Genomic DNA, 15,429 nt, shown 5'->3' with positions numbered 1-15,429 from the left:
AAAATAGAAGTTAGTTTTCTTGCCGTCTCCTTTAACGTCAGCCATGCTTAATAGTTGGGCAAACAGGGCACGGTGCTCTCTCGGTTCCATGTTTTCAGATCGCGGGAACAATTATTTCCTGTCACGTTTCTATCTAGTATGGAGCTCTGTAACTAAGCAGACAAAATGCCTACCAGCAGGCCAGTTGGAGCAGTTCGGACCAACTCTGTTAATGTCCCGTCCCCCTGCCTCCATGAAGTGAAGTGCCAGAAGGCACGGTCTGCCCCACAGCTAATGAACAGCATGACTATTTTTGGCTGCTTTTAAATCATTTGCTGTCTTGTATAAAAATAATTGAGATCTACAGTACAAAGCCAATAGCTCTAAAATAGCCCAACTCATAGAAGATGGATAGTCCAGAGGAAACATGATCCTACGTGACCAGGCATATCTACCCTCCAGCCTGCTTAAACGCAGCTATTTTAAACATCAGGAAGTAGAAAGCACGCCGCCTATCTAAAAAAAAAGCTACTTAAAAATAAAATTTCTAGGTCCATATCTTGCAGTGCAGACTTATACCTTAAGCACGTCTTGTACGCCGGAGTCAAAAATAAGCCCTTCAGCTTTTTTCTTTTTCTTTCTTTTGCTGACGGTGGATGGGTTTTGAAGCATTTTTTTCTGGTTTGTTTTCCGTAACTGTTAAGCCATTTCTGCTTTAGATACATTTTGTTTCTTTTTTATTTTAGGAAATCTTCCCGTGAAATACGGTTTATTAATTGAAAGGTGGTTATCTGTCATTTCAGCAGCGGCACTTTCAGCGTACAGCAAACAATCTGCGTGCAGCTAATGCATTCTAAGCGAAAGGAATGGGCTTTTGTTTATGTACTTATTTAGTGAGACAAATGTATGGGCAAAAAATCACCCAAGTTGAACCTAGAACGGTATGTAAGGGATATGTATTAGCACAAATAATGGGTACGACCACATGGAATTTTACTGTCTATTATTGGTGAGAACTTGCAAATGTTTTCTTCAAAAATGGAGCTTCTTAGAGTTCACTTAAATCTGCAGAACAAGCCCATTTTTTCATAAATGCTTCAATTGCAGATTCAGAGAAAGTAACTCAAGCTGCCTTCAAAAGATCCAAATCCTACTGAAACCATCTGGAACACTAGATCTGTGTGATGTCACCATGCTTTGTCATCTTTGCTCAAGATACAGCTGTACAGCTTCCCTGGTGATTCCAAGTTAATGGCCTACGTGCAGCAAACCCTGGAAGTGGGTTTTCGTGTCTCCCGGTTCCCCTTTCCCTTCAAAAAACAATTAGTAGTTTCAGAACTTTTTTTTTTTTTTTTTTTTTTTTTTTTTTTTTTTTTTTTTACAGAAGGGCAAGGCTCTAGGGGTGGACAGAGATGCAGGAAGGTGTTCTTTCCGTTTTTCTGAGGAGCTGAGGTACTAGAGGGCTGGTGTTACTTAGCAGAAATGGCTCGCTAACTCCAGGTGATAACAGAGTAACTGGGACAAACTGAGTAAAGCGTACCGAGCAGGTCATTGCCCGTCAATATTATAAACAGTGGCAGAGAAGCAATGGTTCCTTGCTTTGCTGGTCTGCTGAGGGAGGTAATGAGCTAATACAACGAACAGTTAACAACTCCAGGACATGTTTCTTTTCTCTCTACCACCTTAGCTCGGAATAATCTTTACCTTGTTATGCTTTCACCGTGTTTGAACTTCAGCCAAGAAGTTGAAGTCCAGATATAACAAACCTGTCATTCTTACGGCTCTTCTAGGAAAGCAGCTGTGGCTTTTGATTTCTTTGTTCTTTCTGAGAGGCGGGTTGGTTTTTATTTTGTTTTCTTTATTTCTCCCTTAATGAAGTAATGAAGTTCCATGTGATAGGAATGGTATCAGAAGCTGAGATTAAATTGGTTATTGAGAATGGCCAGGCTATGAGAACAGTGACCGGTACTGCAGTAAAGTACACTGCGTTAAACAATAAACTGCTTTAGCGATAAGAATGCTAGGAAAAGCTCTAATGTAAAGCAGGCAAATAAGAACGCACACGGCGTGCTAGACAAGCAGGTACTCCCCGCTTATAGGAATGAGCAAGCCCGGCAGGCTTTTAACCAGGATATTTGCTACAGCCAGACTAGTAAGGAGACCCGTATCCAAACAAAACCCAGATACGGAAAGACAAGCCTCCTCAGCGGTGTGCATGCTTTTTATTAATAATGTGAAAACAAGGCATTGGTTGCAAACATCAGATGTCAAGGTGACTGATATCAAAGGTATCCCACAGACGTGAGGATTCTTTAAGAGTAACACTCATAACAAAACAGAACTTGTTAACTAACTGTTGCCTTTTGAACCTCAGCATTGCCGGAGGATTACGTAGTCTAAGGGAGTCGGCGAGAACCTGACATAATACTTGGAGATACTGGCTTTAAGATGCAAGAAAAATGTATTCTCTTCTGAGCAATATACCGCACAAAATCTTTATCTCAGCTTTTATTAGTCTGTCAGCAGACCAACTGAAAGTAGATTGAACAACTGGTTATATGTCGCCTTTACCTGCCGCACTTAACTGTTAGCTGTTTCCCACTCCGCGTTCTTAAGGGACTGACGAAAACATGTATATGTGACTAAGATCTTGATGCAACCATATCGGAGGAGATCTGTGTGGGAAAATAAGTATATTTTTTTCCCAAACCCTTCCTTAATTTTGTTCCGTTTGACAAAATGTCATTTTGGTGAAAGTGGAATCCTGATGTGTCAAATCTCTAACGAATGATCACTACCGGTTTTGTTGGGGTTCGTCAACCAACAACCTAGAAATTGTACTGCTGTACTCCCTGAGTGGTTGACGCTCTGGCATTTGCGAGAGCCCTTTCACCTGAGCGAATACAAAAGCCGTAGCAAAAAAGGATCTACTTGCAAAGCAAAGACGAGTAAGGGGTGAAGTCTGGGAAAAGAGAGACAGGGCGGGCCAGACAAGTTTGCTTCTATTAAAAAATCACACGATTATCAGAATAATGATGTATTCCATATTTGTTCTTTTGCGCTGTGATTAGAAAAGTTTCTGTTGTTATTAGAATAGTCTATCAGTGGGATGTAGAAGGGCTTGTGAATACACTAGAAAGCAGAACACCCATTAATTAATTGAAGCCTTTTAAAGAGCTATTATTGCTATGTTGCTGTCACTGCTTTTTTATTACATTCTTAGATGCATGTTGTTATAACACCGTTTCATCAAACATTTTCAAGCTTACGTATCCACCCCTATTTTGATAGGCCTCGGAGGGGGTTGACCTTCAGATCTTTCAATCTAGATTAAAGCTAAGGGCCCAGACCCTCAGCTAGCATTAAGCAGTCCAGCTGTTTCGATCGCAGTGTGATGATCCCGATTAAGTATCTGTCCCAACAAACACAGTGCTTAAAAATTCCGTATGTGCTAAATTACATGCAATTGAGTCTGAGTGGTGAAGGAACACCTGACTAGCAAATGCAGAAGGACCTGGGGCGCAGTTTGGCACCCTGCATTTTGCTTTTCACCGGCTGCGACGCAGTGCTGTGGCGCATCGCTCAGAAGTGCCCTGCTGAAACCTGCCAGTACAAAGGCATGATAGTTGGATGCTACAAAGTGAGTACTTTTCGTCTGTCTGCAGTTAAATAATACGATGTCCTTTTCAAGCAATTGAAGCAAATGTGAACTTAGAAATTGATGGAAAAGCAAAACGCTAATATACAGTTATTAAATAAGTAGGGGGAAAAGTGTAAAATCATCAGAGTATTAAGAGAGGAACATAAAAAGTGACAGAAGGTTAGACTATTTCTCTGCCTCTGAATTCACTCATGACTTGAACAGGATGGATTCTCTTCTTTGCAGAACCTTTTCTGACAGCAGCGTAGATTTCTTCCGGCTTCTCTCTTTTAATAAGGGGCTTCTTCTCTGGAGCTTTCATTCTCCACATCACAACGGGATGTCGTGGGCCAGTAGGACTCTGAATCTTGATAATCTTTGTGGATGCAATGTAGGACATCTTCACTGTCTGCACCACAGCGTTCATTAAATTTTTGGCAGCCTGAATTAGTGAGGTGACACTATCCAACTGTAATAAGAAATAGAAACATTAGTCTAGGAAAGCAGTCTGCTTTTAATGACGATATGCTCAGGATTAATCAACAGTTAAAACCTAAGACTAATATAGTAAAATGTAATTTCTTTGTTTTCCCTCAGTGTGCTTGATCATTATATTAATGTTCCACTGCTCAGTATTAAAGTGATATACAGGAATCTGTGCTGGTGAAGCATAACGGCTTACCGAGATGTTTGTCGCTTGCCTTTAAGCGTGAATTCATGATTCTTGTCTGCAGGGAATCACTGCAATTACTGCTGACGGGTAACGAAACCACCTCAAAGAAGAGCTATAAAAATGTTACCCAATGTTTTCTTTGCATCAGCACTAGGCAAACTCTCCAGCCGCTCCCAATCACATTCCAGGCTTTCTCACGTGCTTACGAGCGTTGCAGGGACACTGTGAAGTAGCTGGAGTAGTAGCTGCAGAATGTAGTCTCAACGACCAGAATTTTTAAAGCTAGTAAGCGTGGGCTAGTGCACACGAACTGCAGTGACCGCGTGGTCTTTTTTTATTCCTCTTTTTTTTTTTTTTTTTTTTCCCCAGGAATGAGAACCTTGAGAGGCAGAATGTGAAACAAACCCCTGCATTGCATATTTCTGTACTGTATTCAGCAGCACGCTATGTAGCCAAGCCAGTGTTTAAGTAAAGTATTTTCCATAGATATTTCTGGAAATAGAAAATAGCATATCGTGATTCCAACTGAAAACTGGTTGACTGGAGGAAAAAAAAAAGACAGTTTTAACTACTATGTTAGCTTTGCAGTGCTGCTCTGAAATGTAATACAAAAACTGAATACACCGTTCCCTTCTCACCTAAGGCTTGCGTGGTGCTTAGGGATTGAAAGCAGACAGTCCTGAAGTTACTTTACTTTCTTAGTTCTCTCCTCAGCCTCAGTGACTTTGGCAGCCTGGACAGAGGCTGACTTATCAGTGTTGCACAGTACAGTTGTCTGAAAGGTCAGCAAAGACCTATGGTACGTGTTGAGTAAATGAGTTGTTGACATGAGTAAACGAGGGTTGATATAACCCTTTCCCATAGGGAATCTCAAACTCTCGTGTCTTAGTTTCAGCTGGATCAAATTGTTTTCTTCAGAGCGTCTGGTACGATGCTATGTTTTGGTTCTAGGAGAAGAACAATGCTGATTACACACTGATGTTTATAGCCGCTGCTAAGCAGTGTTGTACAGAGCCACGGTCGTTCTCAGTGATGGGCGCAAGGAGCTAGGAGGGAACAGAATGCGGAGAGCTGACTTAAACTGCCCAAAGGGATATTCCATACCATAGAACATGGAGCGGAAGGAGTTCCGAAGGGAGTGGGAGTTCATCTCTCTCTTTTCCACTGCTTGGGGTACTAGCTAAGCATCAGTCAGGGGTGGCGAGCAATTACTTGTGCATCATTTGCTATATGTATTTATATATCTATAGTCATCATTATTCTCCTTTCCTCTATCATGGTAAATAACTTTATCTCAACCTGTGAGTTCTACTTAGGTTTTTTTCTCGTTCTTTCCCCCATCCCATTCAGTATAGGGGGGAGTGAGCAGATGACGGTGTGCTCACCTGCTAGGTTAAACCGCAACAGTCAGAGACGCAATTCCGGTCTGATGCACTTTAGGTGCCAATGTCTATCAGGCTGTATGTGGAAGAGTTACTGCTATGATGGGAGGAGGCTACGCTGGGGGCTGTGTCTTGATAAAAGCCAAGAGTAAGAACAAGGATTTTTCCATAGGCCCACACTTGTAAAAGAATTGACCATATAATATAATTGGCCATCAGCACTACTTAAAACATCTGAAAATGAGGTCACCTTCTTATTTTACCTCTTCCTAGAATACAAACTGATAAGGCTCAGGGACTTCATTCTAGAATAGGGCTAAGATCAGAGAGGGAGAAGAACAGATGTGTGCAGGGTGTCCAACTATGTCTCCTGGTCTTAAAATACAGCTGCAGAGAATTGTTTTGTCTGTTTGTTACAACTGTGTCCGATGGCAGGCCATTGTGTGCCACCCTTGAGCACCGAGAAGGTATATACGCATCCACTGTGCTCCAACGGGAAAAAAGTAGGCTGTCTTTAGATTCTTTTCTTTGGGAAGGTGTTGGTTGGTTTTTGTTTTAGTTTTGGTTTTTGTTATTGTTGTTGACATGTTCAGATCATAGCCAAATGATGCTATAATTCACGTTAAGCACAGTGCTCACACTTGTTTACAATTTAATCATTTGTAATGAATGCTGTCTTCCCCCTTTAATTTACAGTACTGTTTGTGTTTTGATAGCGTTCTCAGGGAATGCTAAAAGCACATATATATGGTATAAATGACCCGATCAAGTAGATTTTTATTCAGACACCGGGCTGTATTTAATTATAAGGCTGACAATTTCAATTGAGAAGGCATCTCCATTCTGAATAGCTTGAAGAAAGCCCTTTAGAGATAGTTAGGTATTATTTATTTAAATCTCATTTATTATTATTTATTGCTTTTATTTGTTGTAAATACAGCGGTTGCTCCAAAAGTAATGCCTCTTAGTCATTTCCAGGGAAACTACAACAGAGGTAAATAGCATAATAAAGCTAGTTGATAGAGCAAATTCTCAGGTATAAAACACTGCTTCTCAACACAGTCACCACCAGTAGCTGATTGGAGCAGATGAGCTGATGGAGACACTCTGCATTTTGTGGTCTGACGGCTGTACGTGGCTGTCTGGAGTGCAACTCATCTTTCACATATCTGTTGCTACTTGCTGAAACACACCATCCATTGCCTCACTGTGCTCATGTCCCCTGGTTGGTCTCTATAAACTTTGAGCAAATATCAAGGAATGTAAATGGGCACCATTTTCTTTTGCATGGAGGAATTTAATGATGCACCTTTGCTGCAGACGCCATTGTGTCAATCTGCCCCTCTGCTGCCATATGCCACGTGGCAACAAAATGCCAGGGAATATCGGTGAGAAGGTTGCACCTCTACTTCAATACCACCAATATCAACCTCTGTTGTCGCAGGCTAACGTAACAAAACAGGAAGCAATACTTTTGGAGCAGCCCTTGTAAATAATGTCCACCCTAAGCAACCGACTTTTATGAAGTTCTCGCCAAAGTAAGGAAGAGAAGCCATTAAAAAAAAAGAAAGAAAGAAAGAAAGAAAGAAAAATAACCTGTGAAATTTACATCTATTTGCTAGAATGAGAAAAGCGCTATTTTCTTAAAGGAGCGATGTTGGGCTTTCTACTTCTTGCACATGCATTTGTATGTATGGGTAAAGGTGTCTACAGAAATATTTCACATATGTGCACACAGCATGTTGTTTAGCACAATTTGCTCTTGTGTATATACCACTAATGAAGCTCACTACAGCTGGGAGGTAATGGAAAGTGACATTTCAACTTCTGCGCGTCCTGTTTTGAAACTTCTTTAGCCCTTCTGTAACAGCAATTAAGTCAGTCAGTTCCCTAGAGGTCCACCAGTATTAATGGGAGAACGATATTCAGCCTGATCACAGGGCATTCTGAAGCCTTTTGCAGTATGCAGATTTGCAAACTGATGTGTTAGCAATGGCGATCTCCCCCTAACCAGGTAAAATGAATTTGTGAGTGAATTGACGAAGTGAGGGGAATGCATTACTGTCTGCGTAATTGTTTTTCTAACACCTGATAAATAAGAATGTACATAAGGCAAAAAACAGTAACAGGACAGGAAATGATCAGATTTGCGTTTCTGAAATGAAACGAAAACTGAAAGATCATGAGACAGCACTGAACATTTCTCGAGAAATGCTAGGGAGAAAAACAACGCCCTGTATTTTTCTTTTCACAGGAGGTAGAAATGCTAAGAGGACTAAATGCATATAATCCACACATGACCTATAATAATGGCGTGGGAGTAGCAGTAATACATGCAAAAGGGTATTGTATTAATAGGCACACTTAATTATTTTCATTGTTTAGCACTAGAAAACAGACTGATGACTGATATAGAATTTATAGAAATGTCCTACTCTAACATCTGTTTTCTAAGAAAAAGATGCGTGCCTTGACACGTGGCAGGAAGAGTTGTTCCTCTTGCAGTAAACTAGACACAGACAATTTGATAATTATTCCACTGGAAAAATAAATCCCTCTTTGCTTGCACTGTCTGAAAAGATTAGAGAATCGTAACCCACAGACAAAAGGAAGTAGCAGACAATGCAAAGGTTAAAAAAAAAAAATACACCATAACATAAAACAAAATCAGGAATAAATGAAACTGATTAACCTAAACTAAATTATAAATAAAAAAATATGTGTATAGATACACTACACAGACAATACACATAAATGCAAAGGGTTAGTACAGAATATGGAAATGATAGGGTACGCGTAGACACGCACGCGGCGTAGACACGCACGCGGCGTAGACACGCACGCGGCGTAGACACGCACGCGGCGTAGACACGCACGCGGCGTAGACACGCACGCGGCGTAGACACGCACGCGGCGTAGACACGCACGCGGCGTAGACACGCACGCGGCGTAGACACGCACGCGGCGTAGACACGCACGCGGCGTAGACACGCACGCGGCGTAGACACGCACGCGGCGTAGACACGCACGCGGCGTAGACACGCACGCGGCGTAGACACGCACGCGGCGTAGACACGCACGCGGCGTAGACACGCACGCGGCGTAGACACGCACGCGGCGTAGACACGCACGCGGCGTAGACACGCACGCGGCGTAGACACGCACGCGGCGTAGACACGCACGCGGCGTAGACACGCACGCGGCGTAGACACGCACGCGGCGTAGACACGCACGCGGCGTAGACACGCACGCGGCGTAGACACGCACGCGGCGTAGACACGCACGCGGCGTAGACACGCACGCGGCGTAGACACGCACGCGGCGTAGACACGCACGCGGCGTAGACACGCACGCGGCGTAGACACGCACGCGGCGTAGACACGCACGCGGCGTAGACACGCACGCGGCGTAGACACGCACGCGGCGTAGACACGCACGCGGCGTAGACACGCACGCGGCGTAGACACGCACGCGGCGTAGACACGCACGCGGCGTAGACACGCACGCGGCGTAGACACGCACGCGGCGTAGACACGCACGCGGCGTAGACACGCACGCGGCGTAGACACGCACGCGGCGTAGACACGCACGCGGCGTAGACACGCACGCGGCGTAGACACGCACGCGGCGTAGACACGCACGCGGCGTAGACACGCACGCGGCGTAGACACGCACGCGGCGTAGACACGCACGCGGCGTAGACACGCACGCGGCGTAGACACGCACGCGGCGTAGACACGCACGCGGCGTAGACACGCACGCGGCGTAGACACGCACGCGGCGTAGACACGCACGCGGCGTAGACACGCACGCGGCGTAGACACGCACGCGGCGTAGACACGCACGCGGCGTAGACACGCACGCGGCGTAGACACGCACGCGGCGTAGACACGCACGCGGCGTAGACACGCACGCGGCGTAGACACGCACGCGGCGTAGACACGCACGCGGCGTAGACACGCACGCGGCGTAGACACGCACGCGGCGTAGACACGCACGCGGCGTAGACACGCACGCGGCGTAGACACGCACGCGGCGTAGACACGCACGCGGCGTAGACACGCACGCGGCGTAGACACGCACGCGGCGTAGACACGCACGCGGCGTAGACACGCACGCGGCGTAGACACGCACGCGGCGTAGACACGCACGCGGCGTAGACACGCACGCGGCGTAGACACGCACGCGGCGTAGACACGCACGCGGCGTAGACACGCACGCGGCGTAGACACGCACGCGGCGTAGACACGCACGCGGCGTAGACACGCACGCGGCGTAGACACGCACGCGGCGTAGACACGCACGCGGCGTAGACACGCACGCGGCGTAGACACGCACGCGGCGTAGACACGCACGCGGCGTAGACACGCACGCGGCGTAGACACGCACGCGGCGTAGACACGCACGCGGCGTAGACACGCACGCGGCGTAGACACGCACGCGGCGTAGACACGCACGCGGCGTAGACACGCACGCGGCGTAGACACGCACGCGGCGTAGACACGCACGCGGCGTAGACACGCACGCGGCGTAGACACGCACGCGGCGTAGACACGCACGCGGCGTAGACACGCACGCGGCGTAGACACGCACGCGGCGTAGACACGCACGCGGCGTAGACACGCACGCGGCGTAGACACGCACGCGGCGTAGACACGCACGCGGCGTAGACACGCACGCGGCGTAGACACGCACGCGGCGTAGACACGCACGCGGCGTAGACACGCACGCGGCGTAGACACGCACGCGGCGTAGACACGCACGCGGCGTAGACACGCACGCGGCGTAGACACGCACGCGGCGTAGACACGCACGCGGCGTAGACACGCACGCGGCGTAGACACGCACGCGGCGTAGACACGCACGCGGCGTAGACACGCACGCGGCGTAGACACGCACGCGGCGTAGACACGCACGCGGCGTAGACACGCACGCGGCGTAGACACGCACGCGGCGTAGACACGCACGCGGCGTAGACACGCACGCGGCGTAGACACGCACGCGGCGTAGACACGCACGCGGCGTAGACACGCACGCGGCGTAGACACGCACGCGGCGTAGACACGCACGCGGCGTAGACACGCACGCGGCGTAGACACGCACGCGGCGTAGACACGCACGCGGCGTAGACACGCACGCGGCGTAGACACGCACGCGGCGTAGACACGCACGCGGCGTAGACACGCACGCGGCGTAGACACGCACGCGGCGTAGACACGCACGCGGCGTAGACACGCACGCGGCGTAGACACGCACGCGGCGTAGACACGCACGCGGCGTAGACACGCACGCGGCGTAGACACGCACGCGGCGTAGACACGCACGCGGCGTAGACACGCACGCGGCGTAGACACGCACGCGGCGTAGACACGCACGCGGCGTAGACACGCACGCGGCGTAGACACGCACGCGGCGTAGACACGCACGCGGCGTAGACACGCACGCGGCGTAGACACGCACGCGGCGTAGACACGCACGCGGCGTAGACACGCACGCGGCGTAGACACGCACGCGGCGTAGACACGCACGCGGCGTAGACACGCACGCGGCGTAGACACGCACGCGGCGTAGACACGCACGCGGCGTAGACACGCACGCGGCGTAGACACGCACGCGGCGTAGACACGCACGCGGCGTAGACACGCACGCGGCGTAGACACGCACGCGGCGTAGACACGCACGCGGCGTAGACACGCACGCGGCGTAGACACGCACGCGGCGTAGACACGCACGCGGCGTAGACACGCACGCGGCGTAGACACGCACGCGGCGTAGACACGCACGCGGCGTAGACACGCACGCGGCGTAGACACGCACGCGGCGTAGACACGCACGCGGCGTAGACACGCACGCGGCGTAGACACGCACGCGGCGTAGACACGCACGCGGCGTAGACACGCACGCGGCGTAGACACGCACGCGGCGTAGACACGCACGCGGCGTAGACACGCACGCGGCGTAGACACGCACGCGGCGTAGACACGCACGCGGCGTAGACACGCACGCGGCGTAGACACGCACGCGGCGTAGACACGCACGCGGCGTAGACACGCACGCGGCGTAGACACGCACGCGGCGTAGACACGCACGCGGCGTAGACACGCACGCGGCGTAGACACGCACGCGGCGTAGACACGCACGCGGCGTAGACACGCACGCGGCGTAGACACGCACGCGGCGTAGACACGCACGCGGCGTAGACACGCACGCGGCGTAGACACGCACGCGGCGTAGACACGCACGCGGCGTAGACACGCACGCGGCGTAGACACGCACGCGGCGTAGACACGCACGCGGCGTAGACACGCACGCGGCGTAGACACGCACGCGGCGTAGACACGCACGCGGCGTAGACACGCACGCGGCGTAGACACGCACGCGGCGTAGACACGCACGCGGCGTAGACACGCACGCGGCGTAGACACGCACGCGGCGTAGACACGCACGCGGCGTAGACACGCACGCGGCGTAGACACGCACGCGGCGTAGACACGCACGCGGCGTAGACACGCACGCGGCGTAGACACGCACGCGGCGTAGACACGCACGCGGCGTAGACACGCACGCGGCGTAGACACGCACGCGGCGTAGACACGCACGCGGCGTAGACACGCACGCGGCGTAGACACGCACGCGGCGTAGACACGCACGCGGCGTAGACACGCACGCGGCGTAGACACGCACGCGGCGTAGACACGCACGCGGCGTAGACACGCACGCGGCGTAGACACGCACGCGGCGTAGACACGCACGCGGCGTAGACACGCACGCGGCGTAGACACGCACGCGGCGTAGACACGCACGCGGCGTAGACACGCACGCGGCGTAGACACGCACGCGGCGTAGACACGCACGCGGCGTAGACACGCACGCGGCGTAGACACGCACGCGGCGTAGACACGCACGCGGCGTAGACACGCACGCGGCGTAGACACGCACGCGGCGTAGACACGCACGCGGCGTAGACACGCACGCGGCGTAGACACGCACGCGGCGTAGACACGCACGCGGCGTAGACACGCACGCGGCGTAGACACGCACGCGGCGTAGACACGCACGCGGCGTAGACACGCACGCGGCGTAGACACGCACGCGGCGTAGACACGCACGCGGCGTAGACACGCACGCGGCGTAGACACGCACGCGGCGTAGACACGCACGCGGCGTAGACACGCACGCGGCGTAGACACGCACGCGGCGTAGACACGCACGCGGCGTAGACACGCACGCGGCGTAGACACGCACGCGGCGTAGACACGCACGCGGCGTAGACACGCACGCGGCGTAGACACGCACGCGGCGTAGACACGCACGCGGCGTAGACACGCACGCGGCGTAGACACGCACGCGGCGTAGACACGCACGCGGCGTAGACACGCACGCGGCGTAGACACGCACGCGGCGTAGACACGCACGCGGCGTAGACACGCACGCGGCGTAGACACGCACGCGGCGTAGACACGCACGCGGCGTAGACACGCACGCGGCGTAGACACGCACGCGGCGTAGACACGCACGCGGCGTAGACACGCACGCGGCGTAGACACGCACGCGGCGTAGACACGCACGCGGCGTAGACACGCACGCGGCGTAGACACGCACGCGGCGTAGACACGCACGCGGCGTAGACACGCACGCGGCGTAGACACGCACGCGGCGTAGACACGCACGCGGCGTAGACACGCACGCGGCGTAGACACGCACGCGGCGTAGACACGCACGCGGCGTAGACACGCACGCGGCGTAGACACGCACGCGGCGTAGACACGCACGCGGCGTAGACACGCACGCGGCGTAGACACGCACGCGGCGTAGACACGCACGCGGCGTAGACACGCACGCGGCGTAGACACGCACGCGGCGTAGACACGCACGCGGCGTAGACACGCACGCGGCGTAGACACGCACGCGGCGTAGACACGCACGCGGCGTAGACACGCACGCGGCGTAGACACGCACGCGGCGTAGACACGCACGCGGCGTAGACACGCACGCGGCGTAGACACGCACGCGGCGTAGACACGCACGCGGCGTAGACACGCACGCGGCGTAGACACGCACGCGGCGTAGACACGCACGCGGCGTAGACACGCACGCGGCGTAGACACGCTGACTTATTGTGTGTGAGTTTGTATATTTATGTTTCAGTATGTGTATGTACAAACGTATAGGCATACGTATATATACACACAGACACCTACATATATACAAGGAGTTGTATGTATAGTTGTATATATACATATTCTTTGCATGCATGTGTGTTTACATACATATTTATTTGTTTTTGTGGATCTTTTATATTTTGAGTTCAACTGCAGCTGTTGGTTCCTCATGCTCTCCCATATCCTATTCAGAGTTGAACTTGACTTCCCTTTTTAATGCAGGTGAAAATGGAAACCAATAATTGAGTATCATACTTCCAGCTTTGTCATTGTTGTATTTCGGAATATAGAAATATTTTGGAAACAAGAACTGCTTTTAAAATTTGTCTGGATTGTAACTTCTTGTCTTAAATGCATGGACACACTGAGAAGCATAGTTATTGTTTCATTAACGGTCATCAAAAAGTAGCTGGTTTTATTTGATTATTTCTAGGAATACCGTCAAATCTGCATTTTATTACAGAATGAGGAGTTGCTAAACATTTAAGGTAAGAATGCTTATGCTGTGTTTCTATTTTTTTCTCCTTTTTATTTAAGAGGCTCTTTGGTTTTTTTTTTATGGTTTTTTCCATAACTCTGCTACCAAAAATAAAAGCAAGTGATTTAATTGCTGTTATTGTGGTTGAATAGCACGATGCAGTCTCTTAAAAGGAGCAGGATCATCAGCCTGAGTGCATAGACCTCAATCGAAATAAGCAGTTAATCTGTTAAGAATGAAACCCTGATCACTAAAGACTGGAATTTTTCTTTGTTGGGTTCAGGATTTAGTGGCACTTTCCTTCATTTCTGAACTGAGGATGTTAATATTCTTGGCTCTTTTATGCACAAAACTACAGAACTAACGGTTCCCCACTATGTGGATACAAGAATAGCAAAGAGAAGCAAACTGGCTCAACGAGGAGCTGTTTTGTCCGAACGCAGCCGCAGACTTATCAAAGGTCACTCAGCAGTACAGAAAGGACAGTCCATAGTCCGTGGAACCAACTGCCCACCCACAATAAATGAAGCGGGCTATTTCACTAGCCAGTATCTCAAGAAGACCGCCGACTTGTTGCTGAGCCCTTAGCTCCCTTTCTTAATTCCTGCAGGGGGACGTTCTGCCCGTCTCCACTTATTTATTTTTAGGAGAAAGAAACAAACCACGCGGAAGCCCTATGAGCAACTGCAGTGCCTTGCTACTCAACTCATCCTCTGCCAAAGGAGTGACTCTTAGAGACTCAGGCAGAATGCCAGCTCTTGCTGTGTGGCTCCTCTCTTGCAGCAGCTGAAAACCTTCACCTGTAACAAAGGCGTCAAGCGACCTGCCAGCTGCCACAGACCTGGCACCTTAATGGATGTGACTTTCCCGGGGCGCAGTTGTCCGAGGATAGCAACCTACCTTCTGCTTTGCAACATGCGAGCGCATACTTCTAACGTGACGCACTATTAACTTCAAATCTAAAATGTTTGTAGAAATATCTTCTGTGCAATTTACGATGTAACTAGCACGGTAACTCAGTAAGTGAGACACGTTTAAATCGAAACTTTAGGTAAGAAGTCAGAAACATAAAAGCACCTGCCTTTGACGCAGAATTAGACTTACATAACTGTTAA

The 15,429-nt window shown here is 50.7% G+C and overlaps 1 protein-coding gene and 1 long non-coding RNA gene across 9 annotated transcripts in view; one reads left to right on the top strand and one right to left on the bottom strand.

Moving 5' to 3' along the window:
• Positions 1 to 15,429, top strand: part of LOC101748440 — a 183,336-nt gene that overhangs the window by 161,188 nt on the left and 6,719 nt on the right. For both annotated transcript variants that reach the window (XR_006939541.1, XR_003075912.2), the window contains exon 5: positions 14,270 to 14,324. This is a non-coding gene — a long non-coding RNA (uncharacterized LOC101748440). The remainder of the gene's footprint in view (positions 1 to 14,269; positions 14,325 to 15,429) is intronic.
• CTNNA3 (catenin alpha 3) overlaps positions 2,183 to 15,429 on the bottom strand; it is a 442,665-nt gene continuing 429,418 nt past the window's right edge. For all 7 annotated transcript variants that reach the window (XM_040702351.2, XM_040702353.2, NM_001199536.2 and 4 more), the window contains one exon: positions 2,183 to 4,088. In XM_040702351.2, the coding sequence (XP_040558285.1) occupies positions 3,801 to 4,088 (288 nt within the window). In that variant the 3' untranslated portion in view covers positions 2,183 to 3,800. The remainder of the gene's footprint in view (positions 4,089 to 15,429) is intronic.

The sequence above is a fragment of the Gallus gallus genome, chromosome 6 (assembly GCF_016699485.2).
Source record: "Gallus gallus isolate bGalGal1 chromosome 6, bGalGal1.mat.broiler.GRCg7b, whole genome shotgun sequence".
Classification (NCBI taxonomy): Eukaryota; Metazoa; Chordata; class Aves; order Galliformes; family Phasianidae; genus Gallus; species Gallus gallus.
Note: the sequence above shows the minus strand (reverse complement) of the source record. Positions and strands in the feature narration are given on the sequence as shown.